At 40.1% G+C, this 27,089-nt stretch overlaps 1 protein-coding gene across 1 annotated transcript; it reads right to left on the bottom strand.

The window, feature by feature from the left end:
* Positions 1-897: 897 nt before the first annotated feature.
* On the bottom strand, positions 898-26,689 carry mbtps1 (membrane-bound transcription factor peptidase, site 1). Its single transcript, XM_085464582.1, has 23 exons — positions 26,503-26,689; positions 23,207-23,767; positions 20,746-21,009; positions 17,257-17,472; positions 16,981-17,091; positions 16,461-16,570; positions 16,249-16,365; positions 14,290-14,357; positions 13,763-13,865; positions 12,671-12,822; positions 10,699-10,860; positions 9,351-9,495; positions 8,995-9,183; positions 8,583-8,755; positions 8,383-8,498; positions 8,060-8,216; positions 6,550-6,674; positions 6,348-6,425; positions 6,080-6,220; positions 5,867-5,998; positions 4,474-4,600; positions 3,880-4,010; positions 898-1,820 (listed from the first exon to the last, which is right to left on the bottom strand). The coding sequence occupies exons 2-23, from the start codon at positions 23,433-23,435 to the stop codon at positions 1,615-1,617; spliced, it is 3,252 nt and encodes a 1,083-aa protein (XP_085320708.1). The 5' UTR covers positions 23,436-23,767; positions 26,503-26,689; the 3' UTR covers positions 898-1,614.
* Between the last annotated feature and the right edge of the window lie 400 nt (positions 26,690-27,089).

The following is a 27,089-nucleotide window of genomic DNA, read 5'->3' as shown; positions in this document are numbered from 1 at the left end:
AATATGGATATGTGCATGTATTTTTCCATTTGTTCCCCTGCTAATATAAATGTAAGACTTAAAAATGTTGTAATTGGTGAGCAAATCTGCACCTCACCTCAAAGAACTCTCTTTAAGGTGTCAGGAGTGCTGCTGAGTGCATGACAAGTTTATATGAAGCCTGACTACAGAGTGCTCAGCCATGTCTGATGAACTCCCTGGAGTGGTTGAGGTTAACAACTACAGATTTTTACATTTAAAAAAAATCTGCAAGTTTTGCATTTCAGAAGAGTTGGCTTAGTAGATGCTCCACTGTAGATCATATCTTAGAGACAAATTCCAGCTCTGAAAAAAGAAAGCAATGCAGAAGAGTCTTAAACCTGCATTCCTTATAATGGCCAGCAGGGAGCAACTGTTCTAGTTGCCTAATTTACAACCTCGGTAAACAGGTTCCTTTTTTTTTTTTTTTTAAATATACAACAGATGTTTATTTTGGACATGATGCTACCCATGTGAGTCATAACCTCGGGTAGGCTTTAGGGTGGGCCAACACTAATCGAAATTGCTAGCCCACGACTGCACAAGGTCCTCAGTTTCTTAGATCCACTTCGTAATCCTCGTCCTCTTATTCCAGGCCTCTTTTAGATAGTCTGCTGGCTCGGTGCTATATTGGCCAGTACTAGCATAAACACAACCTGTGACTGAACAGTCAACCGCCAAGCTGTATTGTGGGTAATTCTAAGAATGAAAAATGTTTTTCCATTGACTGACATTGTGCAGTTTCATAGATCAAACTGCTCTAAAAATAAAAAAAATAAATAAATAAATAAATAAATAATATATGAAATATGCATTATTGAAAAAGAAAAAAAAAATCAGCAACTAATAAAATTATTAAAGTTAAAAGAAAGAATCGGGTCACTTTGATTATGCTTTTTAATTGATGAGATACAATTCTGTCAATGCTACTGTGCTGACCATGAGATCAGGAAGGATGTCATCAACAGAACGCCCAACCACAGTTCATTCATCATATAAAACCCAAAACAAAACATAAAAAGACTTCTTTTTAACAGATATGGGCAGGACTTATAAAACCATTGACAGAAAACTTAATCACCCTGTGGCTCTCATGCTGAAAGTATCAGCATCACTTCATGTGTCTGTGTGTGCGTTTCTGTTTGGATCTCCACTAACAGCTTTGTATTTGTACGTGTGTCTTGTATTTTAGTAAATGTGTTTGGGCTTGGCAAATTTAATAAATATAAAAGTCAAACACATTTCATTCATAAAGAAATGGGTCAAAGAAGAGAAACTGAAATGTGGACACTATGTCTGCAGGCATTGTTAGGACCATGTGTGTTTTATATCATGTGTAAACTGTTCAATGGTCCACAAATACATAAAAACACCCCCAGCAGCTTCGAACAGACAGGAGGCACAAAAAATTTTTCTGCTTCCAAAAAATTCCTGGAGCAGGTTCACGTCCGCCAGGCTTCAGTCTAAAGACAGGCATATGTCTGCCTCAGCAGTTCATTAAGACTCCATGTAATTCCAAAGCTCCATCAACACAAGTTTTCCTTTTAATAGCATCTCAGTTTTACAGGTAAACCCAGCTGCAGTTCAACAATGCAGCTAAACTGTGGGGTTCTTCCCACTCGTCTGCTGCTGCTGCTGCTGGAGGTACGTGGGCCGTTTGATGCGGGGTTTCCTGCGCTTGGGTTTGCTCTTGGACTTTGTCAGCTGGACCACAAAAAAGGAGAGGACGACCATCGCTCCCAGGAAGGCAAACACGGGGATGGTCTGGCCCACTTCTTGGTTGTAGCGGCCAGGCATTATTCCTAAAAGGAATAAGAGGGCAGAGGTCACCACCTTTATTCTCACTCATTATTGTTTAAATAAAATGTTAGGTGATGTTGAAGTGATGAATGATTGTTGTCTGTGGAAGCTCTTTGACTAAAAGTATTTTAAACATTAGAAATCTTAGTACCACATTAGTATACAGTACTGAAAAAAGGAAATAGGTACAGAACTACTGAAAAATGCAAATATAAAACTAGTACTGAAATACAGAGTTTGTACAATTCCAGCAAGCCACCTTCATCCTTCAACATATCCTGAACTCTCGTAAACAACCTTTCCCATTTCTGTAAGTAGACTTCAGGAATTGTTCTCCAAGCTTCTTAAGGGACATTTAAAGCTCTTTTTCAGATGTTCGTTGCCTCAGCTCTCTGTGAAGATGATCTCACGGGACCTGGGGAGGCTGACCCATGACTGATTGTGCTCCATTGTGTCTTTTCTATTTAGGTATGTTTTTTTTTTACTGATTTGGCAGTGTGTTTGGGACCACTGTCATGCTAAGTAATGATTGCAAAGGGGATCAAATTGACGGTACTTTTTCAGTACTTATTTTTAAGCTCCCCAATAACACTGGCTGAAAAGCAGCCCCGAAATATGACAGTCTCTCCACCGTGTTTTACAGAAGGCTGTAGTCTTTCCTGACTTCCTACTTGCATACTATTATTATCTGTTGTTGATTTTCAGCACAATTCTTGTGCAATTGGGTATATGTCAGCCTTTTCTCCTTGTTTCCCCATCCCTAAAATGTTTTTTTGACAACTACCCTTCCATTGAGACCATTTCTGACGAGGCGTCGGCAAGCAGCAGATGGATCCACCAAAGGGCAAGATAATCAATTTCTTATGGACATGACTTTCAGGTACTGTTTTTCTGCTGTAGATGATCTAATAGGGCAGTAATTTATTTTGCTTTTTCCTCCACCAGCCAAACCATTTCATATCCACATTGTAAGTTACTATTGGACACTGCAAGCAACCCTGTAATGTATTTAACCCCTGTCATATGTCAGTCAACAGTATTTTTTTTTTTTTTTTTTTTTATTTCCACTGGTATCCATGTCATTTGCTCACGTCAGTTGAGAGAAGTTTGCATCATTAACAGTTACTTCATCTGTCATTCTTACCAACATCTAAACTTCACTGAAATTTCTCATTCTCTAGTCTCAACATTCAGGATAGATTTCTTCTGTGTGAACACCCGTGATTACGTCACATCGCTTGTCTCAATGAAAATCATTACCAGCTGCTGGAAGAAAGACGTTATTCTCCAACTTTATTTGCTGGTCTTTGGACACTTGCTTTGTTTCGCCTTTTGAGTCAAGCTTAATATTTAGTACCCTGAAGTGGATCTTCTGAGAAATTCATCTTTACATTGCAACAATCTGTGATGTGTGCTAGTTACATGCCAGACACAGTATAAAACCTTTGTGAAACAACAAGAAAAGGGCTGTAGCACTGCCCACGATGCTAAAAGAAAAGCCTTCCTTCTGCCAATGTAGATTCTAATGTTTCCTCATTTTTCAAAGCTCTCATCACATTTTACTAGACTCGTGTCTGAAGTCTTCTTTCTTTCCTGTTTCCTAATAATAGAAGCCACTGTTCATTATTTATTAGCCTGGAGTCCAACAGGATCAGGCAACTTTCAGCAGTTGTGTCAGAGCAATGCAGACACACCAGTCTAAATGCAAATCACGATGCACTAAATCAAGTTTTGACCTAACTGATGCTTTTCACAGGTATCTTAGTGCTAAAGGTGACGCTAGGTCTGCTGAACATCAAAGAGATGTTCAGTTCAAATAGCTCCGACTTTGGAAATTGTACTTTTTTTCCTTTTCTTTTTTTTAAACTGAGGACAGTCAGTGTGACCATGTATAGGGTGACTAGTCGTAAGAGTTGTACTTTTAAAACTGAAAGTGTTTTGTCTGTGTTTTAGGACAAGTCTCATGAATTTAAAAGAAATAAATAAATGTATCCTTATGAGTTTCATTAATGTTCTTTTCAAGATAAAAGCTGCATTTTAAAAATTTTGCTTATGTCTTACCTCCAGGGATGTCCCAGGCCCCGCTCTCTCCAGGTGACAGAGGCCTGACCTGGGGACGGTATGCCCTCACGTTAGGCAGAGCCACTTTGTCCAGGTCCACAGAGAGAAGCTTCTGGTGCTTCCATAGATTACTGGGAGCACAAAAAAAAACAAAAACAAAGGAGTTTGAGAAACTGAATCCAAACGCATGTCTGTGTTTTGCTTGCCTTCCTCATTCTTAAGTTCATATTTACACTTGTTCTATTTGGTGACAGGAAAGAGAGCAAATCCACGTTTGACTGTTCAAATGAGCTGCTTCAAAGCATCACTGTGACAGTTAAATCTGCCCCCCCCCCCGCTGGGCTCTTTCTGTATACAGTGATGTGAGGAGGAAAAATGATGAAAATGTTGACAGCAACATGCTCAGAAGGAAAACTAGACTGTGATATTCTCTAGACTATCTGAAAAACATGACAAGAAAGAATTCAGCATGAGCTAATGCAGCTGTCAAAATAAAATGAAATAAAATACAAAGAAAATAAAGTCTGAGTGACAAGTGAGCACTGGGACATGCAGTTTCATTGACCAGAGAATTTAGTTGCTTGAGGAACCTACCTGGGGGCTGTCTCGTTGACTGGCTGAGGCTTTGCCCATGACAGATGGGGACAGGCCGGTAGTGGGCGGGGCTTCGGATCTCCGAGATGGGCCTCTAAAACCTTGGAGTACCGGTAGAGATGGTTCCCTAAAGGCAGTTGCAGAAAGAGAAAAAGCAGAGTACCAAAAACGTCAAGTAAAACATCTACTCATATTACAGATGTAGTGCGAGAGCCTTGAGGTCACTTGTAGAGCTGGAGCAAAAAACCTTGAACTTTGAAAATGTCCCAACGAGTCCTATTGTAAGACTGTTGATATAGCAAATCAAACAACTCCAAACAAGATCAGCTTTTAATCTGTCTATCACTGATTTTACATCCAAGGAGTTTTCATGTTTGTAAATTTCAGCCAGTGGTGAATCATAGCATAAAGCAGGCGTGACTCTATAATAAGAGGCTTCGAAAAGCACGACTGAAGCTTGATTTAGACATGCACATGAAATCTGCATCCTGTTCTTTCATCCCTATACGGCATCCTTCCACACCATTCAAGTTGTTGTTGTATGCATTTATCGGGAAGTGCACATTGGGTTGCACAAATTTTAGGGTGTAGGGTTACAATTGGGTCATGGCATAAGTCAGAGGTCCCCAACCCCCGGGCCATGGACCAGTCCGTGAGTCGTTTGGTACCAGGCTGTGAGAGTTGAGGCTCGGGTGTGAAAATTATGGTTTTCGCGGAGGGGTGGGGGGGTTATCGTTAACTCAGTTTCTCTGGTCTTTTCCTGTGTTGTAGTTGTGTCTTATTTTTTAAGAAATATTTACGAGTTACCATAACGACCAGAGAGCATTAACGGGCAGAGAGGAGAATGTTACTCTCAATGTTGTTGGCGCATTTCAGGAGAACGCTGCTAATAAAGTTTCACAATTACACAGTGAATTCGCGTTTATTATTATTTTTACAAAATACCACAGTTTTTGTCCTGGTCGTATCATTTTATTTTGTTGCATTTATCCGTGACACCTTAATGGCCAGTCCGTGAAAATATTTTCTAAAACGGTCCGTGGCGCAAAAAGATTTGGGGACCGCTGGCGTAAGTTACGACCAAGATCTGAAGCAGAAGTATAAATCATGTCTGAGATGTTTAAGGGTGAGGGTTTTCTGGTGTTATGTGATTATTTAACATGCAGTATAGTATTAAAGCACTAGAAATCTAAATTAAGTGATTTTAAATGGCGTAAGTCACGTAATTAAAATAAACTGTATGGTTCTTCTACGTATGTGACGTAGCTATCTGTCAAGACAATGTAGAGGTAAACCCAGAATCTACAACACATATGGCTAATGCTCAAGACGAGAAAAATTTAACAGAGTAGAAACCATCTCAGTATAGTATGCAGGCCTTGTCCCTCCTCACCTTCCAGTCTCTGTGGCAGTGGGTGCTCGGCACCTGTGGGAGGTGCCACTCTGCTGTGTGAATGGCTGAGGCTTGGCGGGGTCATACTGTAGGAAGTATACTGAAGCAGAGCATCTAGCAGCCAGAAGCAGTCTGTGAAATATACATTTAAATAATTAGCAAGTAAGTAAATTTTTCTCTCTGTACCTGTGCAAAAACACACAGAGGAGCTACCTTTCTGCCTGTGACTGTCATCTATACAGTTTGAATCTCCGTACAGAGCGATACGACCTCCCCCATCAGAAGGCGTTTGGTACAGTCCGAGGATGGGAACACCCTCCACCACTGCGGTCTCTTGCTTCAACACTTCCAGACCTGTGAAAACACACACAGAGTGTTACATCTGAACTAAAGACACACAGATTAAAAAGTGGCCTGTCAGCTAGCATGGCTGTTGGCCAACATTAAACCAGGTTAAACACTCTTAAAGGGGTGCTGGCACCTTGGTCCTTTAGGTTCTTGGCAATCACTATTCCATCTTCTGGGAAACGAGCAATACTGCAGCCAGAGGCGTAGTACACTGAGTGAAAGAAAAAAGACAAAATAAGCTTTATCTTCAATAAAAAATGTAACAAATATATGAAATAAAATGTAATTTAAACAAATACATGTGTGAAAATTAAAAGTATGCTTTTATGTCTTACTGTCATGATCAGCTAAGGTGAAGTCCCCCTCGTACAGGCCGTCACTGAAAGCCATCCCCCACACTGAGATCAAGTCGTTCAGAGCTGGTATGTTAGCGCCCCCTGTGTCCGGCATCCACCACTGCCTAGAGGTTGCATAAAGAAAATCACACCACAATCATTAAATTAAGGCAAGAAAAAAAATTAAAAAAAAAAAAAAAATTCCCACATGGTTATGAGAAGGTTAAACAAACTATATTTTCAACTTAACAAGCAGAGGACTGATCTAAGAAAATAAGAAGCCACATGAAAAAAAACAACTTTGAGAACAATTAATCAAAAACCAGTTTAACTAAAATCTTCTCCAAGTTGCAAATATCTTTCATAAAATAATAGTAATGCTAAAAAAAAATACTTTAGATATCAATACAGAGAAAACTTTACATTGGCAGATTATTTCATAAAAACAAGAATTGCTTTTTAGGTTCCCTGTACAGTCTTCTGGGTTGTTTTGCCCAGAAAAGGCAGCTGTGAATGAAGCTCTCACATGAACCAATGCCATTCAATTAAAACTGAATTACTCAACATAATATTTGGAAGCCGCAAAGCCTATATTTAACGGAGTTAAAGACGTTTAATCCTGCGGATACTGAGTGACAGCTTGGGTAGGATATAACGGGAGTAGAAATCACTGGTGAGTAATTGTAATCTCTGCATGACGACTCAAGAAGTCGTATGATGTACAGACTGAGGATGCATAGATGCAGATTAAAAGAAACTGTGATACAGTACAGTACCCAACAGAATTTCCCATGCAGTCATTATATGACATGAAGCAGCTGTTTAATCAGTGAAGTGTGCAGGTGGAACAGAAATAGAAAAAACATGCATAGAGATTCTCAAATGAGAGAAATCAGTCAGAGTGTAACTGACTGATGCAAAATATTTTTTCCGCACAAGTCATTCTATTAAGCAAAATTAATCCAAACCACTCTGCGCCAATTATCAGCCTTTTCTGCAATTATTAAGGGTGTAGAGCTGCTCTAGACTGATGCACTGCATCCCCTTACAAATGTTTTTCCATTAATTGTTTTCAAAAAGTTGACAGCAGTTTATGTCAAATGTATTAAAACATTTGATGTTTACAGAGGAATCTACCACTTTCTACAACTGATGATTTTTCCTCGCTGCTGTGAACTGGCACCATCCTGGTGAAGCACATTAACTGTATCTCATTTACCAGCATTCAAAAGCTCCCACATTTGTGTTTTTGCACAGAACAAGACATAAAACAAAACACTACATCAAAAGAATGAAATTTAAACTACCAGCAATGACTAACAATCATTTTTGTCATGTGCAAAATTGTGTTCACTGCCAGAAAATCCAACAAAATTCACGTGTCAGGGATTCTGTTAAATTCACAGCTGAGCAACAAAAGTAAAAGCCGCGCATAAATTTATTTACAAAACAGAAGCCCGTATATATTCTCTTATCTCAATCATCACTGTCATACCACTGAGTTTAATACCTGGTGTTTTCGTCGTAGAACTTGACCTTCCTCATGACAGAAGTGTTGTACCAGTCGCTGAAGATAATGAGCGACAGACCGTTGTCGATGTCTCTCCTCAGCTTGGTGATCTCCTCAGGAAAATACTCCTCCTCGCTGTCTACCATCAAGAGTGTGCCTGAAGGGACACATGAGCAAATAATCCTTTAGTTTGTCATCTTTTTCTAAACCATAAACAATGAACACTCGGGGAGAAAAGCCTCTAACGACTGCCTGGAGCTCCATTGTTTGGGAGTAGAAACATTCTCATTTTGTTGTGCGATTTTTAGTCTCTGTGTTCGTACCATACTGACTGGCATCAAAGCACGTGATGGGAGCTCCCAGCACCTCAACAAAGTACCCCATACTTCTGAGGTGCTGGTACATGTCCCTGAAGTTAGTGTGGATGTGGTCCCCATTCCTGAAAACACAGAATACTAATCAAAAGCACAGAAAAGGAAAACTAAAAAGATTCAGTGAAAAGACTTTATTTGAACACACGAACCAGTCTAATGGGTCGTTTTTCATGCGGAGGTTGTCGCGAGGAAAGTAGCCAGGAGGGTAGCGCAGGTTGTGGTACTGATCCCAAAGCACCCTCTTACTGCGTGGAGGCGTCGGCACGATCTTTACCTTGATGGGCAGTTTGACTGTGGAGGTCAATTCCCCTCCAACCTCCGACTGCAAAGAGTGAAAAAGATCAGGAAGGCCGATGAGTAATGTCTGTAGAGCAGTGATTAGTTATTAAAAAAAATTAATAAACTGAGATCATGTAAATAACTTCTATGTAATTACTAAATATACACTTGAAGTAATACATCTGGTAAAAGATACCCGAGCTCATATTAGTTTAAGAAAACAGACAAAGAGGTTGGCAACCGCTGCTCTAAAGCTACTTAGAAGACAGCACAGTGACTCACGTCGTTCTCTGCAGGTGATGCCACTGTGACCATCACATGACCTTGTGCAATCCCTTCCCATGACGCTGCTTTCTTGGCCACAGAGATGGACACAGCCAAGTATCCGGCCCACGGCCACAATACCGGTGAATATGAGATGGCCACATCGATGTTGTCGCCGTTCTGAGGAAGGTAAGGCTGCCAGATGGGCTAAACAGAAGGGAGAAACTTTTAAGTCGGCTTAGAAAACCATTAGATCATCGTGATGTCAAATCCTGGTGAGTTGTGATACAACTTTCCTTCACTTATTATGCTAAAGCACTTCAGCGCCATTTATTTACAGGAAATGCAAGCCTGTGTGGGGATTCTTTGCTTACTTTGTCCACAACTCTGCCGGTGACACCCATGCCGTTGAGAATAGTCACATTGACAATGGTGGGCATTCCTCCATAGTAGATGGGCTGAGAGCAATAAGGCCACATGTATGGGCACTCTGTTAAGTCGATGTAGCTGGGAGAAAGACTGGGAGGAGAAAAGCACAAATTCTAAACAAGGGTATACAAGAACTAGTTACTAAAACAAAATATTATAAAATAATAAATTTTAAAAAAAGCACATTCCCAAAGACTGTATGTTTAATGTCACTGTCCCCCAGTACTTTTCTACAGAAAAACAGAAAGTTTGACTGGGGTCATGCCATGTTAGCTCGACTCCAGCAGACTAATTTGGATATTGGGATCCAATCATGGTGCAGAGAAAATTGAGGTGATGTCAGCCCTTATTAAATGTAAAAGCTAAATAATATATAAAGCATCTCAGATCAATTTGAGGCATGCTGGAAATTCTGCTGCTCAAAAATTAAGCCAATGCAAAAAAAATAAATAAATAAAGATGCTTCAGTTATAAAAGAGAATAAATCCCCACAGACTCTAAAGTTAAAATGAACAACTTCAACAATGAAATTAGTGGTACAAAAAAAAAAACAACCAACCAACCAAAAAAACCCATTCAATATACATTTAATATAGAACATTTTTTAAAAACACATCAACAGTCAACTAATATGTTTTTTTATGTGGTACAGCCTATCCAAGAAATCTCTGCTCCAGTTTTGTTGAATGAAATTCGACTATTTCAAAATCCAGATGGCGACAGCCCAAATGATCATATTAGTGGAATGGACCTGACGCAGTCTGATATTTAATAACGGATCAATGTAAGGGTTCAACTTCGGTCTGCAGAAGTGGAGTTTGAGACAGATTTGAGACAGTCCCCCTTGTGGGACTAATAAAGGAATATCAATATCAATATCAATAAAGGAAGACTCAGCCAAATATTGACCCACCTTTGACTATGAAAACTGAAATAGCAGACTAAGTCTACCTCTGTCCTTCAGGACGGAGCAAGCTCCAAACTTTCAGGAGCCTCACTGCAAGCCAACTGCCAGTATTTGATACTCTGTAGACTGAATGTCAGTCATGCAGTTCTTCAAAAAGCGACTAAAATTCTGCCAGTGTGAGCCAGTCCTTTTCCTCCCAAGAGTGAAGGCTGTGACAACACTGGGTTGGCCTCCTTTAGTGTTATGTAATTGTTTTTCATACGCCTACAAGCGTGGGAAAATATTTATGTACACTAAAATGAAGCTGAACAGACTCCTTGTTGCTGTGTGTGAACGGGCTGTGAATCCATTAACTCCTCTTCGTCGGTGCTCATTTTTACATTTACCTGGCCTGAGGTCTGTAGCTGTTGAGGATCTGGTAGGCTCTGATCAGGTCTAGTTTCCCGTGGCCTTGTTCAAACATGTTGACCCCAGGCAGTCTACGAGCTGAGGCAATCAAAGCCTGCTTCATGGAGGCTGGGTTCACCAACTCCCGGTTGAGGACAGTGCTGCAGGACAGAAGAGGACAGGCTGTGTTTCTGTGAATCTGCTGGTGTCACATTCCTAAGCTTCAAATTCAGGACACTGCTGGAGGAGAGATGAGGGATGGGTTGGTGTGTGTAGCAGTGCGTCTGTCTTGTCTGGGAGAAAGGGAGGGATGACTGCTGTCAACAAGGGGAGGATGATGTTTGATTTCAGCAATATGAGCTCACAAATGGGTTCAGTTACAGCTCAACAACACGAGGACACAGTGAAACGGGGACACATTTCACTGCTGGCTCATGTAAGATTACAAAACCATGGTTATTAAACCAGATTTCACTTCAGTATTATGTCCCTGTAACCTCTGATGTCAACCATCTCTAATGGCACATTTGCTTCTCAGTATCATCACTTCAGCTACAACAGACGAGCCTCAGAGAGCTCCACACATCATGTAAGAGTAATCACAGCATCTAATGACTGTCCTGGCACCAGAAGGCATGCTTTCATGACTCGATTACCTGAGAACATTACTCCATTTTTTTTTTGTTTTTTTTCCCCCCATACTATAAAGAACCGAATGGCCTCCTCATTAACTAGCCAGCTTGATCTGTTCTTGATGAGAATACTCTGCATCTGTACCTGCTCTGTGCACGCTGACTTTTGCTGTTGCAAAAGACTTTCATTACACATACCTCTGTCTGCTCATATGGCATTATGACACTGGAGGTAATTAAACCTCATCAAACTTTAGTCTTACACTACTAGTAACTTCTGGTGTCATCCTACGCTGATAAGAATCTCATTTAAACCTTCAGTACAAAAAAGGGGAAGTTTTTAAATATCATCCATTTAGTTACAAGTGAGGGTTAAATTGGCTAATATGACTGACAGTGACCTGTCTGCTAGGCCTCCAAAGTGACCCTTGCCACCATGTTTGTGCTATTTTAATTGATATAATATATGGGACGGCCCATCTCAGAAGTGCTTCTGTGTTGGTGAGTCTAATTCTAGTATTTATTAGCCTCCTATCTAGCGCAAATTAACAGGTAACCATATCTGTGCATTACTCCCATACAGTTTATGAATGTAATGTGACAAAGCTTGCCAGCTTAGCTGATAATTCAGCACTTCAGTCTCATACACATAATCTTACATTTTTACTCAAAACCCCCCACAAAAAACAGCATGGTAGCAACTAGCATTAACCACAAGAGCTCGAAATGCTTTCAAAATCCAAGCCAAAGGTACTTTACAGTGATCTTCAAAGAGTTACAAGATTGAAGGTGAATGTCTTGATGCATGCTCAATCATCCAGGAAAGTAAATACCAAAAGGTTGATTCTATTACACTAAAACCAGATGAACAGAATCAACCTTTTGAGATTGAAGGTGAAGCTTATATTATCGGACAATTTTGTTTTAATTTAACCTGCTGTGCTGCATGCTGCCTATTATGTCTCTACATATCATGTTAACTGTGCAGACTCTGACTGTGTGCACAGATGGATATGCAGGTGGTTAGTTTAGCTGGCACACTGTGCCTGATATAGATCCCTAATGCAGTTAGCAAAATAAGAGTAGCCATCTGGAATAACCAGACTATAAAAAACTTTAATCTGAATCATTTTATCGTAAAAGTTTGGGTTTTTTTTTTTTAGCACTCTTCATCCCAATACAAGTTGTTTTGGGCAAGATTTCTCTGTTATCTTTAACATGCATGTCTTTAACTTAGGGGCTGTTATTAAGGCTAATAGAACTAAGAAAGTCAGATTAAGAAAGCCAGTAAAATACCTCAGGTTCATACAGTATAGCATAATGAGTTTATCAAACTCACCTGGCCAGGAGTGTGACAGCACCAGCCACCACAGGAGAAGCCACACTGGTGCCAGACAGAGAGCGGCATCCCTCCTTCATCCCTGAGCCCCTAACACCAGAACCGTAGGTGACGATATCAGGCTTCACTCTGCCATAACCCCCGGGCAGCTCCTGAACACAAATGGGAAACAGATGCAGAACATGGTTGGATGAAAAGCAGCTCAAAACTGCTGCAAGCCTGAGTAACTGGGGGAAGACACAGAAGAAAATATTCTCAATGGTCAGCCAATTCAAATATTTTGATCTTTCCACTTAACAATAGAGGCCAGTATCAGAGAGTACAAAAAAAGTACACATATTGAGACAATCTGCTCATGCTGTATCAACACAGTTTTGAGGACAGCAACCTAAGCATAGCTAGTTTCCACTGTGCCTTTAGAGAGCTATGAAGTGCTCTTCTCTGCTCACTTACTGTATACATCTCACTCACACACCACCTGTTTGCTAGAGAGCAAGGCCTAAAGCTATAATTCTAAATTTGAAAGGGCTGTTTTTCATGAGCTTAAACTTATGTTTCAGTTTATGTCATTACGCCTACTCGTTGAAGTCAGCAAGGCAATTTAAAGCCAGTCTCTCAAAGCTCAACTACTGTTTAAAATATGAGCGTCAGCTTAGATTTTACATGCAATTACTATTATGAAAGTCAAACAACAGCAAAAAACAAACACTGAAGCAGAGACCGAAAGTAGGGGGGAAAAGCCTGTCATTTTGGGTGTTTTTGATTCATGTGGGAGTGAGAGCCTCGTTATGCTCGGCTGGCGCTGATAGAAGGGGCACAGAACATCACTGAATCGGTGAATGAAGTCTTAATCAGATCCTAAAGCAGATGTCTGCTTTTGCCTATGGCTGATAAAAAAAAAGAGAGTGTGTGTGAGAGAGAGAGAGACACTCTACAGTAAGTGGATGATGGGATGTGGATGAGGGATCAGAAGGTTACCACATGGTTGGCCAGCTCAAAAAGCAGAGGGCAGATCTCAGAAGTAGATGTCTGCCAAGATGACGGTGTGTGTCAGAGTGTGTATTCTAGGTGTATTTTCTTGCAGCAACTCACCCAGGTGGTCATGCCTCTTGAAGAAAACCTGGCAATGTTGTCCTCAAAGTCAATCCCCCCAACCCCGATCACATCCATCTGGTCTGCTGGGTTATTCAGGGTGCTGAGAAAGATCAGTTTAATTTAGTGTAAAATAAAATAAAAAATTTTTAACTGACAGTTTCCAAAATGTAATATTAGGACTTGCTTTGCTTGTTTAGTGATTTTTATGTAGTGACAAAAGAAATGTTAAATAAGGTAATAAAAACTTGTTAGGGTAAGTAAGCATTTTCTTGCAATTAAACACAGACGAACAGGAACAGAAAAAGTCTTTTATAGTGACTATACTCCAATGTGAGGCAAGTATCTATTTACACTAATGGTGCTATGATGTGGAAAATGCTGGATTTCAGTGGAACCATGTGCACTTTTAACCACAACACTGGAGTAGAAGTGAAACTAAACTAAGACTCTTCTGCTCATCCCTGTTAATGCACACGATGAACCCTGTAAGCATGCGTGCTGCCGTTATAGCAATATTAGCATACCCATACAAAGGTCCATCGTTGCCAATGGCAGAAACCATGATCACTCTGTTGGCAGTCAGCTCCCAAACCTGCAGTCAAACATGCAAAGAGAAAAATGGAGTGTGTGAGGTTTAACAGCACATAACGCATAAGGTCAGATTGTATTTTGATAGCTGCTTTGATAATTTGGGAAGCCTCATCCTACACATGTTTATGGGAACATATTTATGTGCATTACTAAACTGTAGCTTATAAACTCTTATTGTGTGTGGCAGCTAACCTGTGAAGAAAAGCTACATACTGATCATTCATATCTCCTCATCGGGGCAAATTCTTACGAATGACTAATTAAATTACCGTGTTGTGCCATGTGCATAGTAAGTAACTTGTTATTGTGACTTGTCACAGACTGTTCCTACCATCAGGTCAAGATATTTAAGTGTAAAACATGTGAAATTGAGGAGCAATTTTTTGGACAAGTGTTGCTACTGAAATATGGGGAAAGAGTTTAGCACCTTCTCAAAAACAATCATCTTTTTCAAAGCAACTCAAAATGCAGGACAACACATAATCGTGCAAGTTAATCTGCCATCATAAACTCAGACTTTTGGCATGTTGCAAGTGATCTGTTATCAAGTCTGAGGTACCCAGATTACTAAAACAACTTTTAGAGAGCAGTGACCAGGGTTCATACTCAGACATGAAGCTGACAAGTTCAGGGGTGCATGTCTAAGGCTACGTTCACACTGCAGGTCTTAATGCTCAATTCCGATTTTTTGATCAAATCCGATTTTTTTGTCTGCTCGTTCACACTACAAATAAAATGCGACAGCAAACGCTCTCTAGTGTGAACGCTCAAAGCGGCCCGCATGCGCAAAAGAAGACGTCACACACGACGCGCTCTGTTTAGACCCAGAGCAACAGTATTGTTTGACTGATGGCCCTTAATATAAAGACTTCGGTCTTCACGTTTCCCAATTTTTGCTTTAAGTTATTTTGTTATTTACATAATAATGTAAATAACCTAATAATGATCCTTATTGCCGTTTAAGAGAGGAGCGGTGCTTCAAAGGATAGCTGTAGATTTCTGTCAGAATCTGCAGATTATACAGTACAAATAAAATGTTTACGTTGTCTTCCCAACAGTTTCACTGACATCTACACTGGATGGCCAGGAAGCGTTCGCGATGTCTTCTCTGGCGCTGATAATTGGCTTCAGTCTTGTGTCGGTGACGTAAAAGGCGGATTTAATGCGACTTGACCGTTCAAACAGCAGTCGCTTTCTAAAACATCAGATATGTATCGGATTCAGTACCACATACGAAAGTGACCCAGATCGGATTTGAAAATATCGGATTTGCGCCGTTCACACTGTCATAGCATGATCGGATATGGGTCGCATAGGGTGAAAAAATCGGATTTGATGCGCTTTCGCCTGCAGTGTGAACGTAGCCTAAAAGGAGCTTTAATTAGTTAACATGAATGCACAGCAGAGGATGACTGATTGTTTAAAAGGTTTCAGAGACAGAGCTGTTTCCCATTATATTCAGTACATAATTCACATCTTGCCCTTTAATCAAGAAAGAGCGTTTGATCTTGTAACAACAAAACAGATGTTAGTCTATTCAGCACTTATTGTGAAGGTTGACATATTGTTTTTGTAATTATCAGTGAGCACTGAAAACTTGAAAGAGCAGTCCCAATGTTGTCATGCATGCGTTTATGTGCCTGGTTTGACCCGTTTGAGCTTACAATTGACCTGGCTATTGCTCATTGGCTTATTAGAGCATTGTCAAACAAACTTTATGTGTAACATAAAGGAAGAAAGACTGGGGACTATTTTTATATTTAGACAAATTTTAAACCATGTGGTCGCATTTTCGATCAACCTGGTTATTTTAGAGACAACTTTCCTGTGCTTTGCATTCTTATTTAATTAAGCAACTATGTTTCTAAGTTAAATCCCGAAGTGTGCATCACCTTATCAACAAAGGGGTGGTCCATGAAGTCAGGTCCTCCGATGCTGAGGTTCAGAACATCGATCTTCTTTAGGATGGCGTAGTTAAAAGCATCAAGGAACCACGAGGTGTACGAAACCTAGTACGTGGGGAGGGACAAATACATTTTATAGTATAAATGAATTTTACAGCAACGCACTCCAACACCAGCAGTGCATTGTATATTGTATGTACCTGGTTGTTGGTAAAAACTCTGAAAATGTGCAGCTCTGAGTCGGGAGCAAAACCCTGACACTCCCTCATACTAGCTATCACTCCTGCTACGAATGTACCATGGCCCAGACCTGAAAAAACAGGATAAGCAGTTTATAATAATCTTTCTTTGTCTCTTCCACAGACAGAAAGTTTGTGACTTTTAATATTACATTATTTGAAAAAATAAAATGCAGTCCATTAGTTATTGTAAATGCAGTGACATTACTATTAACCAATAGCACAGATGGATGAATCATTACCATTATTAATGACCAAGCTCTCCTAAAGCCACTCTAGAAGCAAGTCTGGCAACTTGGCAGCATTCTTTAAACACCTCCAGGCACTTATGACTTGTTAAAAATTATGTACAACATTTGTTGACTTCGCACCATTAAAAAGGCCTAAAAGGTTGTTTTTTTCCCCCCTGGAAATTACACTTTTACAACCACCTTTGCTTCGCTGTTATGTGAAATTCACCATAATATTTATTGATCCTCACCATCATCCAGTGTCTTCTCATTAGTCCAGTTGGTCCTTTCTTTAACATTCTTAAAATGTGGATGCTTCTCACTCAGGCCTGTATCAAACACTGCCACCTTAACACCAGAACCTGCACACATAAAAGAGATTTAAACAATTTTATTTAATTGCTTTGTTGACCTATATGATTTCTGAAATAAAGTTTAAAAGCAATAGTTAAAAGATCCTTCATTTTATGATATTTTGTAGCAGATGCGCGTAAAAGCAGAGACTCAGTCAGTGGGCCCTTTCTTACCGGTGTGTCCCATCTGCCAGAGTACATCTGCCTGCAGGATCTGGGCGACGTGGCGGGGAATGGCCCGCAGCAGACGTCTGCTGGAGTGCCGTCCGGTAGCATGCCAGAAACCCGAGCCGAGTGAGAGGCTGGTTCGTCTGAAAGGGCGGGATGATTGCCACGACTGCCATTTTTGGGTCCCACGGGTGGCATTGCAGGGTGCAGCAGGTTCAGGTGCTGTTGGGACAGAACACAATTGAGACAAACTATCATTCACTCTGCTGTAAAGCCACATTAGGACAAGAATTGAGGCTTATCATGTTCTGATGCTTCATTGGAAGTAATTTCTTTACATCTGGCTTCAATCCCCCTTTCTTCTTACATCTATTAGCTGAGAGGCTGATCACAGCAGCCTAATTTAAGCCAATCTTTTCGCAATGTGAATCACATGGACAAAACCAATTATCAGTGGGTCATCACGATGCATGAGCAGTGCCCTGCAGGGCTTTTTATCCCTGTGAAGTAGAAGAGTACAGAGTTGATTTCTTTTTTTTCTTATCTTTTCTTTTTAATGAATTATTTCAGTAGGTTTCACGGATTCAAACTGTGAGTTAGAGAAATGTGCACTTTTATTTAATAAGACCAGGGTTTTTTTTTCCTTTTTAAAGAGTTGTTCTCTCAGTCAGGAGCTGCTAAATTTTCATTAAACTACACAAAACCACTTTTCTGAAATAAATGTTTAAAATTATTACCGTTTTACTGGGTAGCCTCACCTAAAAACAACCAGTGGTGATCTGAGGGGTGCACCATGAAGCAAAATAAATGGCTTTGTGAGCTATGCTGATCTGATAGTCAGTTTTTCTGTGTCCTGAAGGTGGTTTAGCTAAATCACAGTAATAAGTAAGGCTATGTTTCCAGTTTATAGTTAGTTTAGAAATCTTAGAAATTAACAGCAGCATCAAGATCAAGGCGGTTTTCTGCAGAAAGTTGATAATCATACCCAATGATACCCATCAACTCCAACTGGGGTTTTAGGTTTTGTTGAACCAGCTTAGGCAAGGAAAGCCTGGCTGTGTCGAAGACTAAAGTATACCCCTCAGGCCTTTTGTGTTACTGTGTCATTTTTCTGGTTTAACGGGTGCTTTTAATACAGACTAACATTACAATGCAAAAAAATCACACAGTGTAGTCCAACAATTCTCATCTCCTTTCAAGGAAGTGATCTCTTTCCACCAACCCACATCCGAACAGCCTTTAACTTTGTCCAGTGTTTTTGACACAATCAATTTTTATTTTTTTTAAGTTAACAATGACTTTGCCTTAGTCCATTGTGCAGGAGCACTGTGAGAGCGAGGGAGTACATATGGAGAGACAGTGAGAGAGGAGCTGCAAACTTTAGCACGATTACACCGAGAAATGTTTTATGTTTCACGTCATCAAACTGTATCGATATTATGAAAATAGATTAGGATTTATCCATTCCTACAGCCCATTCAGTTAAAAGCCACATTTAACCACAGAGGCTGTATTCTATACATTTTAAGCACTTTGTCTCATTCAATTTAGAATCACCAGTTAACTTCACATGCACCAGCAACTGCAAGACTTTTTTTGGTTTTTCTTTTTGATTTGAGGCAAATACTTTCCAATAATTGTCTCATTTAAGTCTTGAATTTTATGCTTGCATATGGCATACAGTTATTGATTGTATTTAGTTAATTTTTTGCCTGTCCCATCAAGCTCCTGATCAGTTTTAACATGTGATAACGACGCTTTACTGCTTCCCAGATGACTCAGTTTTAATTTTGATTAACATATTCCTCAAACAGCTGCATGCCTTTTTAGTTTATCAAACTTTATTTGCAGCTGAAAGTACCTTTCATCTTTCAAACATGTTTGTGCTTCACAGATGACTGAAAAAGATGCTAAAGATAACTGAATTCGGGTTTCTAGTAGGGCTGGGCCATATCATACCGTTCACGGTAATACCGGTATAATGTTGGGCAACGATAAGAAAATGAAATATTGCGATAGAATATGGGTAAAACACGCACGTGCAGTGCCTTTGTTTTCATACGCACATGGCGGAAAAAGCATGGCGGCGACGGAGAATGAGAAGGGCGAAAGCGGATCGTTGAATGAAACGGATGAACCAGAATTGTTTTGTAAAAATGCTGCAACTTCAGTGTGGAACTGGTTTAGCTTTTGTCCGTCAGATACACAACAAAGCACTATTTTTGGTAGCGCATGCTAGCGGGCCGTCGTTATTACCGTGTTTTTTGGAAAATACGGCACACTTAAAATCAGCCTTTGATTTTTCTGAAAGTCGACAGTGCCCCTTATAATCCCGTGTGCCTTATGTATGAATTCTGGTTGTGTTTACTGACCTCAAAACGATTTTATGTACACGGCGCTCGAAAACCTGTCAAATGTTTTAGTACGACTTTGCTGAGCTATGAACCCGCACCGCTTGATGGATTGTCGGAGCATTACGGCTATTGTAGGCAGGAGCCTCGCGAAGTGATATGTACTGCACTTCAACATAATATTACCGTATTGTGGCAGGAGCCTCATGTTGAAGCACAGCACACTTCACAATATTACCGTATTGTGTGTGTATAACCTCTTTTTAAGTTTTGTGGATATTATACATGGTTATGCTGAGGATATGTCGGCCAATTTCCACTGGAAATGCCTTTTGGTCAAACTGTCAGCGAGGAATTTGCTTTTGCACTGTTAAATTTTTATTTAACTTTAATGCACATAAAAAACAGCTGCTTGTTCAAGTGAAAATACATTGATCGGGTTTTTTGCACTAATTAAGTTGTGGTAAAGTAATTTGTCTAGTGTCAATTATATCGTCAGTTCTATCGTTATCGAAAATTTTCAAATGTATATCGTGATAAATATTTTTGGTCATATCTGCTCTAGTTTCCTTGATATCTAAAACTGTAATCGCCACTAGTTGACCATTTTCAATAATAAGAAGTTGCACTACAAGGTCACTCCATACTGAAGCATCTGTTTATGCAGCCTGGGGGCACACTCAAGTCTTTCATCCAGTGCCAGGCTCAGGGCGTGCAGGCAAGCCCCACCACACTGACTCACCTACTGCCTCAAATGGTGAACAAACAGACTTTCTCTGTTCTTCCTCCCATCCCCCAACACCTCATGCACACACACACACACACACACACACACACACACACACACACACACACACACACACACACACACACACACACACACACACACACACACACACACACACACACACACAAAGAGTCCAGTTTCTACACCCTGAAATTGGCCTGCACTTCAAATAAAGATATCAAATCCTGTTTAGCACCACTAAAACAGTGGAGGTAGAAAAGCATCCCATGACTGAACAAACAAAGACATTCTGTGAAATTCAGCAGCTAAACAGCTTTCTGTATCAGTACAGACGTGCCAACCTTAGAAACACTGATCCCTTTTCCCCACACAATAACACCATATTGGCAGACTTACAGGGAATGTATTTGAGCGTGCGGAATACTTTTCGCTGCGGCGTCACCCTCTTGATGTAAGGGTGGTCCTCCAAGGTCAGCAGGCTCCTGGGGGAAGCTTGCCGGATGTGGAGCAGTTCAAAGTCGCTCGGGAAGTCCGAAGCTGGGTTTTCTCTTGGAACAATGTGCCACTCCAGTGCGCCATCCCCAGCACCTTGCAAGGCTCTGCTGATGTACAGGCTGCGAGCTTTGGCTGAGAAATACCCTGTAAATGCTACTATGTACTCTGTAGAGAGAGAAGACAATACTGTAAAGAACAGATCGAATACGAGATCCACAACTAGGAAGCGTACATTCAGGAGAGAGACATCTTTTTAGACCACCTATCCATGGAGCGGTGTGAAAACCAATACAAATACAACCTTTCCACTGTGACCAAACACTACATTAAGACATTAGTGGCAAAGCAAACATGTATCTTGTTAGTTAATATGAATAATTTGGTCAGAAATGAACAGTTGATTAAGAAATACATTAAAAGCACTCTCTGCTTTCTAAGTGGTCTGACAAAAAATGGTTTTAAATTTCAATGTTTATGTGGACCACAATTTTAGAAGGACAAAGGATATCAAGTGGCACAAAATACAATATCTGGATTATGTAACTACACAGTTACTGATACATTTGTGCTTTAAGAAAATTGAATGGATGAGGTTGCAACAAAGGAATGAAGGACATGAATGGATGCAATTCATGCTCATACATGCCACAAACTGACTTTTGAAATTATTGTGAAAAACGCGTGCGATAACTTCCTTGTTGTGTTTTCTCTACTCTATTATTAGTCTTATTACAAAAAACAAGGGATGGTCCACTATTGAATAAGAAATTTAATTGAAACGGTTAGATTTAAATCTTAGCAATGGCTGCAAAATAAAGTTGTAGTGTTTTCTCTAGCCAGCTTCCCGATGGACTCAAGTGAGTAATTAAAAGTAAGCATGAAAGCTCTGTCCGTATAGAAGATTACTTTACACTTCATTACTTTCCCCCAAAAAAAACAGATAATATCACTTGCAATCCCAAATATGAAGCCACACTATCAGAAGTGGGTAGCTAGCTTGGCTTCACCAAAAGTAAAGAAATCAACCCAACAGTAAATCTACAGCACACCAATAAATTTGTCATAAGTAGTTTGATTAAATGGGACAAATACAGCATGTTAAAGACAGCAGATCTTTGTTTTACAGGAGTCACAGCTGTGCTTTGCTCCTTCTTTGCCAAATGAATAACGTCTTCTGAAGTCTTGTGTAGGGCTGTGCAATATGACAAAATCAAAACATCTATCGTTTCATTTAGCTATCGTTTGTCCATGCAAAATACAGTGTCTGGATGGCCACCATGCAAGCACAGAGAATACCAGCATGGCCAGTGAAGATGAGGCAGAACCAAGTAGCTCCAAACAAAAGGACCAGTCAAATCAAATCGAGGACCTAAACGAGGGGCTACCTCTGTAGCATGGATATGGTTTGGTTATGAAAAGTCTGACATGGACCAGAAAACTATACTATGCAAATTATGCCGCAACCACGGACTTAAACACAACAAACCTCTTCTACCACCTACGCAAGAGCCAGGTGAAAGTGTATGAAGAGCGTTTACAGATGAAAGAAGATATGATGTGACTCCTGAAGGAGAGCCGTCAGCTGCTCAAAATAAACCTTAGACTCAAACGTTAGAACAGGCTTTTCCCCGCAGCACACCATGCAATAAATACTCGCAAAGAAAATGGCGGCCGTTACAGCTTATATCTAAAAATATATTGTTTCATGCATCGTTCAACACTCGTCTCCAGGTACACGGACGCCCAGCTTAAAACACTTCACACAAGTCGAGTTGCCCGAAGTTCACTGAATTACAGAAAATGCACCATTTTGTGACACATATCGTTATCCGGATGAGATTTTGGTCATATCTCACAGCCCTAGTCTTGTGCTACGAAGACTTCAGGAGATATAAATCTTCTCTCTAATACTCAACAAGAAGGGTAAAAAGCCCCTTTCATTAATGAGTACAAACTATTCCACTTGACTCTACTGTGTAAGAGACAGTTCTGTGATTTTCCACATGTATCAAAGACTTCATCCAGCTAACAAGCACATCTTAAAACAGAGTTCTTCGCATCCATGACTGAGCCACATCATTTCACTGACATGTTGACATGCGTCTTCATTATGAAAAACACTGCACATTCACTTATCTTATTTCTAGGAACAGCTGCAGAGACTAATAATAGCAATTTTTTTCACATCCCTTAAAGCAAAATGTATGAAAATAATGAAGAAACATGTCACTGAGTGCAATGGAGTGACTTAGAGATGTCATTTTAATAGGCTTTGGATAAACCTACCATACTTGTTTTAAACACTGTATTCCCCATCTGATAAAATTACATTGAAACCACATCATCAAGAATAATTTCTTACCATGTTCCACCACTTTGGTGGAGAACTCCAGTTTGAGGGTTAACTGGGAACAGTTTGTGACAGACTGTGAGGAGAGGGCATCTATTTTGGGGGTGTGGTCTGAAGTAGATTCGGCTCCTCCCTCCCCATCCATCCCCACCACAGGCAGGAAGCCTGCAATCAGCCCCAAAAGCATGGAGACCCATGCGGAAAGGAGGAGCATTTTGAGTTGTGAAGTAGTGTTAACCATTAGTTTGACTGAGCTCTTTGTAACTGTGGGAACAGCCAACCGGCTGGTTAAGAGTCAGCAGGTGTTGGAACAGAGCATTTCAGGTCCACAGTTCCACAAATGAGTCCATAATGCAAGTGACCTGAGCAGCTAGATTAATTTCTTTCTGCGTTTTCTCTCCATGGTGGCGGTCCAGGGTGGCGGTTCAGCAGCACTGTCCGAGTAGGAACAAAGATGCCATGTTGATAACTGGGAGAAGTGGACAATTATCCAGAGCTGTGGATGTTTGGGAGGAGAGCTGGAGCAGTGAAACGGAAAGTGCTGCTGGATTTCTTCTACAATCTCTTGTTTTTCTGTGTAAGACAAGGAGGGAAAAAAAACAAAAGCAGTAGGTCAGACAAAAGATTGTCACATTTAAATAAAATTACAACACAAAACAACTAGAAGGTACTCAGAACAACTTGAAAACTTCCCATTAGACCAGCAGTAATAATACCAGCTGCTGAGATTAATAGTGAATTGATTTTGTGGCCCTGCAGACATATGTAATCATATGCCTATTACTTTCACAGCTGTGGCTGTTTAACAATCTGCATTTGATGGCAGAAATCCAAGACTTAAAACTGTGCACATGAACACTGTCAACATACTAACAACAACACTAGAAACCTTAAAATTTAAGATTGTCACCTGATTATCTCATCTTAATTTACATGTGGTGATGTGTTAGTTATACATGGAAACACAGCCTTTAAACAGAAAAAAAGTTTAAAGCAGTGCAGCAATGTCTGCCAACAAATATGCAATGCAGATATGACAATAGCTACATGTGCTGAATCTATTCAGTTGCTCTTGATCTTTTTCTGTGTATAAATGTAAATATTCAATGCAAATCCTGCAAGTCCTGTGTTTTTTTAATCATTTATTTTTCTACTTCTACCATACCAGCGTTTAATAAAACGAACACATCATGCAGTGCTCAGAGAAAGGAGTGTTTAACCTGCTGTGTGCAAAGGGGAAGGAAGGGAGGTGTTCTATGTAACTACAATGGGGGCATAAACGCCTGTTCATTATTTAGCCACTCGTGAAGAGTTTGAGGCAAATGTGCAGCTATGCAGAGAACAATATGTGGTGAGCCTGTCAGGGATGGTTCTATTGTCGGACTGTAATTAATATTAAATACTCCTATCCCAAGAGAAAGACATGTTAAAACCTCCAAACCTCCACATTTCTAAAAAATTTATGAAGCTGTCAGCTTGCATACCACAAGTTGGTTGGACTTTCTAAAAAAAAGAAAGTTGACAAAAGTAGATTTGCACGAGTGTGTAGTGTAAACAAGTGTGAATTATATTCACATTCATGGTGCACTTGTGGTGGCGATACCCAATTATCCTTACCTTTAAGTATCAAATCACTTAAGCATAACTTAAACCATCTGCTTCTCCTGGCGACACACACACTTCTCTATAAAGACCACTTATAAGCATTACTCTGTCTCACTGGTGAATGAACACAGCTCATAGACTGTCAATGCACTGCTTTAATTAGAATTCATATGAATGTTATTTTGACAAATAATCCACCTAAACACATCCACTGCTCCTCAGCAGCAGCTGCCACCCCAAATAGGAAAATGTTTCCCTAAAAAACTCAGAAAATGCTCAGGAATGATTTTAAAACAACAAATAAAGCTGTGATTATAGTGACATTAAAGATATATGGGAATTTGTTCACTGTGTGACAACATGCAAACTTGTACAAGAAGCCTGCAACTTTTTTAAAGTTCACTTTAAGTACCATCTTGCTCATAATATCTATGAAGTTGGTCAATGATCGGAGTGCAGGGAGTGAATTGTTATACTAGGTCAAGCATACAATAAATATGGTTCTTTTTAACCTAGACATTCCTATGTGATCCCAGGAGGATGCAAAATTATAATTACAGTCAACCCAGATTTAGTTTCCTATAATTTATATTGTAAAAGAGATAAACACATCCCACTGTTATCTTTACTTTCATCATCTGTGTGCAGTTACACAAAACCATACAAGTACTTCTGATATGGTTGTACACATGTGTTGGGGGTGTAAATAAAAGTCTGCGGCTGGTCTACTCTCACAGGAGGAGGGCCAGTCACTAGTTCCGGCTCAGGGCAGGAACTCTACATGTAGGAGACAACATAAACGTTGAACCTACCCTAAACGACTACTGGTTTAGATGCAGCGCTGTAAAAATAGTCCCACCACTGGTTAGGGCTGGGCTGTAAAAGCCAAGCTGGGACCACTTGTGTCAACATGACATCAAGCCACAAAAAATGGCATCGAGCCTCCAGGCACAGATTAGTAGGTAGAGCGCACCCCCACCCCAATTAGTGTAAAGATAAGAAATACACAGCAGTGTTATAAGTTAGTGATATTTAGTGTAAACCAGGCAAGATACTGAAAACAGTTGTGGGAGTTTTGGAGGTTACCTGCAGCAGTTGTTTGGATAGGAATGTAAATACCTTGAGATCCCAACGTTGAGGTAAAGATTCATTTTGCAATATGTAGAGATCCATGAACTAACCAAACACGCTACAAAGCACACTACAAACACACACGCTCTAAAATCCAGAGTATACAGTAGACAGTACACAATAGCTGCAGTGTCTGCGGGATTAAGCTATAATTTCTCGACCTTACGTTAAATAGCATTTTACTCTATTTTTTCTATCGCGACACTACATTTACATTAATACACTACTGTAATCCTACATTAATAAAACTTAAAACACAAGCAATTTTGTTAACTAGGCCATAAACAAAGTAAAGCTGTATCAAACGACTGTATCATAATAAATACAGCAAGCATCAGCAGACATGTACTGTAGGCGGAATATCTCCAAGAAGGACAATCATTTTACGGGCAGTAATTTAACGTAAAGGAACGGGTAAACATTCCGCTATCTGAAACTGTTTTCTGTAAACAAGAAAACATGCTAATAGATTTTTTTCAGACCAAGCGGTCTATCACATGTAAATCGCTAGCTAGCTAGCTTGGTGTTATTATGCAGCGCCAGCTGGTAGCTTGTCTGATAAATATACTCACACAACACAGTTAAATCCCAGGCTTCACATTTATCTGGTGGTCCGTGTCGTTTGATGTCCTTGTGTTGATGTCTCGACGTCTACTCGCTTGTTAATTTTACGTCCCCTCGAACAAAAGCTAGCTGCAAACTCACTACAGCCGCAGACCACTGACGTCTGGCTTTCACGGGATGCCAGACTGTTATTCTTATCCTGCTTAACCTCCGGTCACATTTAGCCCTTTTATACATTTAAGATGGCTAAAACGCTGTACTGCCACATATTTTGCGTCGATATGGAACTCAAATAATTATACTGCCATCGAAAGTGCATTCTTTCCTGCATCCTGTATCATGATATGCGGCACTTTTTAATATCAAACCTGGCAACCCAAAGGGCCTCGCTTTAGTCCATTCTTCCCGGCCATGCTGCGTTTTTGCCAGCAGTGGGAGTTGTTCACCATCGAAAAACAATAGTAAATAGGGCAGATAATGTAGCAGCATGGTGCTGTATCAGTACATGCTCTAATACGCTTATTTCCCTCACCTTTCTGTGAATAAACTGCTGTATTTATTCTTAAGTTAGGATTTTATTTAGTTGGTTATGTTG

Source organism: Copadichromis virginalis, linkage group LG7 (genome assembly GCF_057382275.1).
Source record: "Copadichromis virginalis isolate Kocher_CV1m ecotype Utaka linkage group LG7, C_Virginalis_male_GT1.1, whole genome shotgun sequence".
Taxonomy (NCBI): domain Eukaryota; kingdom Metazoa; phylum Chordata; class Actinopteri; order Cichliformes; family Cichlidae; genus Copadichromis; species Copadichromis virginalis.
The sequence above is the reverse complement of the archived record's forward strand: the minus strand, read 5'-3'. Positions and strand labels throughout refer to the sequence as shown.

What these genes read in the sequence shown, in the direction of transcription:
- mbtps1 (XM_085464582.1), bottom strand. Translation starts at nt 23,435, where the DNA reads ATGGTTAACACTACTTCACAACTCAAAATGCTCCTCCTTTCCGCATGG. An exon ending in TGAGAAGACACTGGATGATG is followed by an intron (nt 16,571 to 16,980) that starts GTGAGGATCAAT and finishes CTGTTTTTTCAG; the next exon opens with GTCTGGGCCATGGTACATTC. An exon ending in ACCACCCCTTTGTTGATAAG is followed by an intron (nt 14,358 to 16,248) that starts GTGATGCACACT and finishes GTTTGACTGCAG; the next exon opens with GTTTGGGAGCTGACTGCCAA.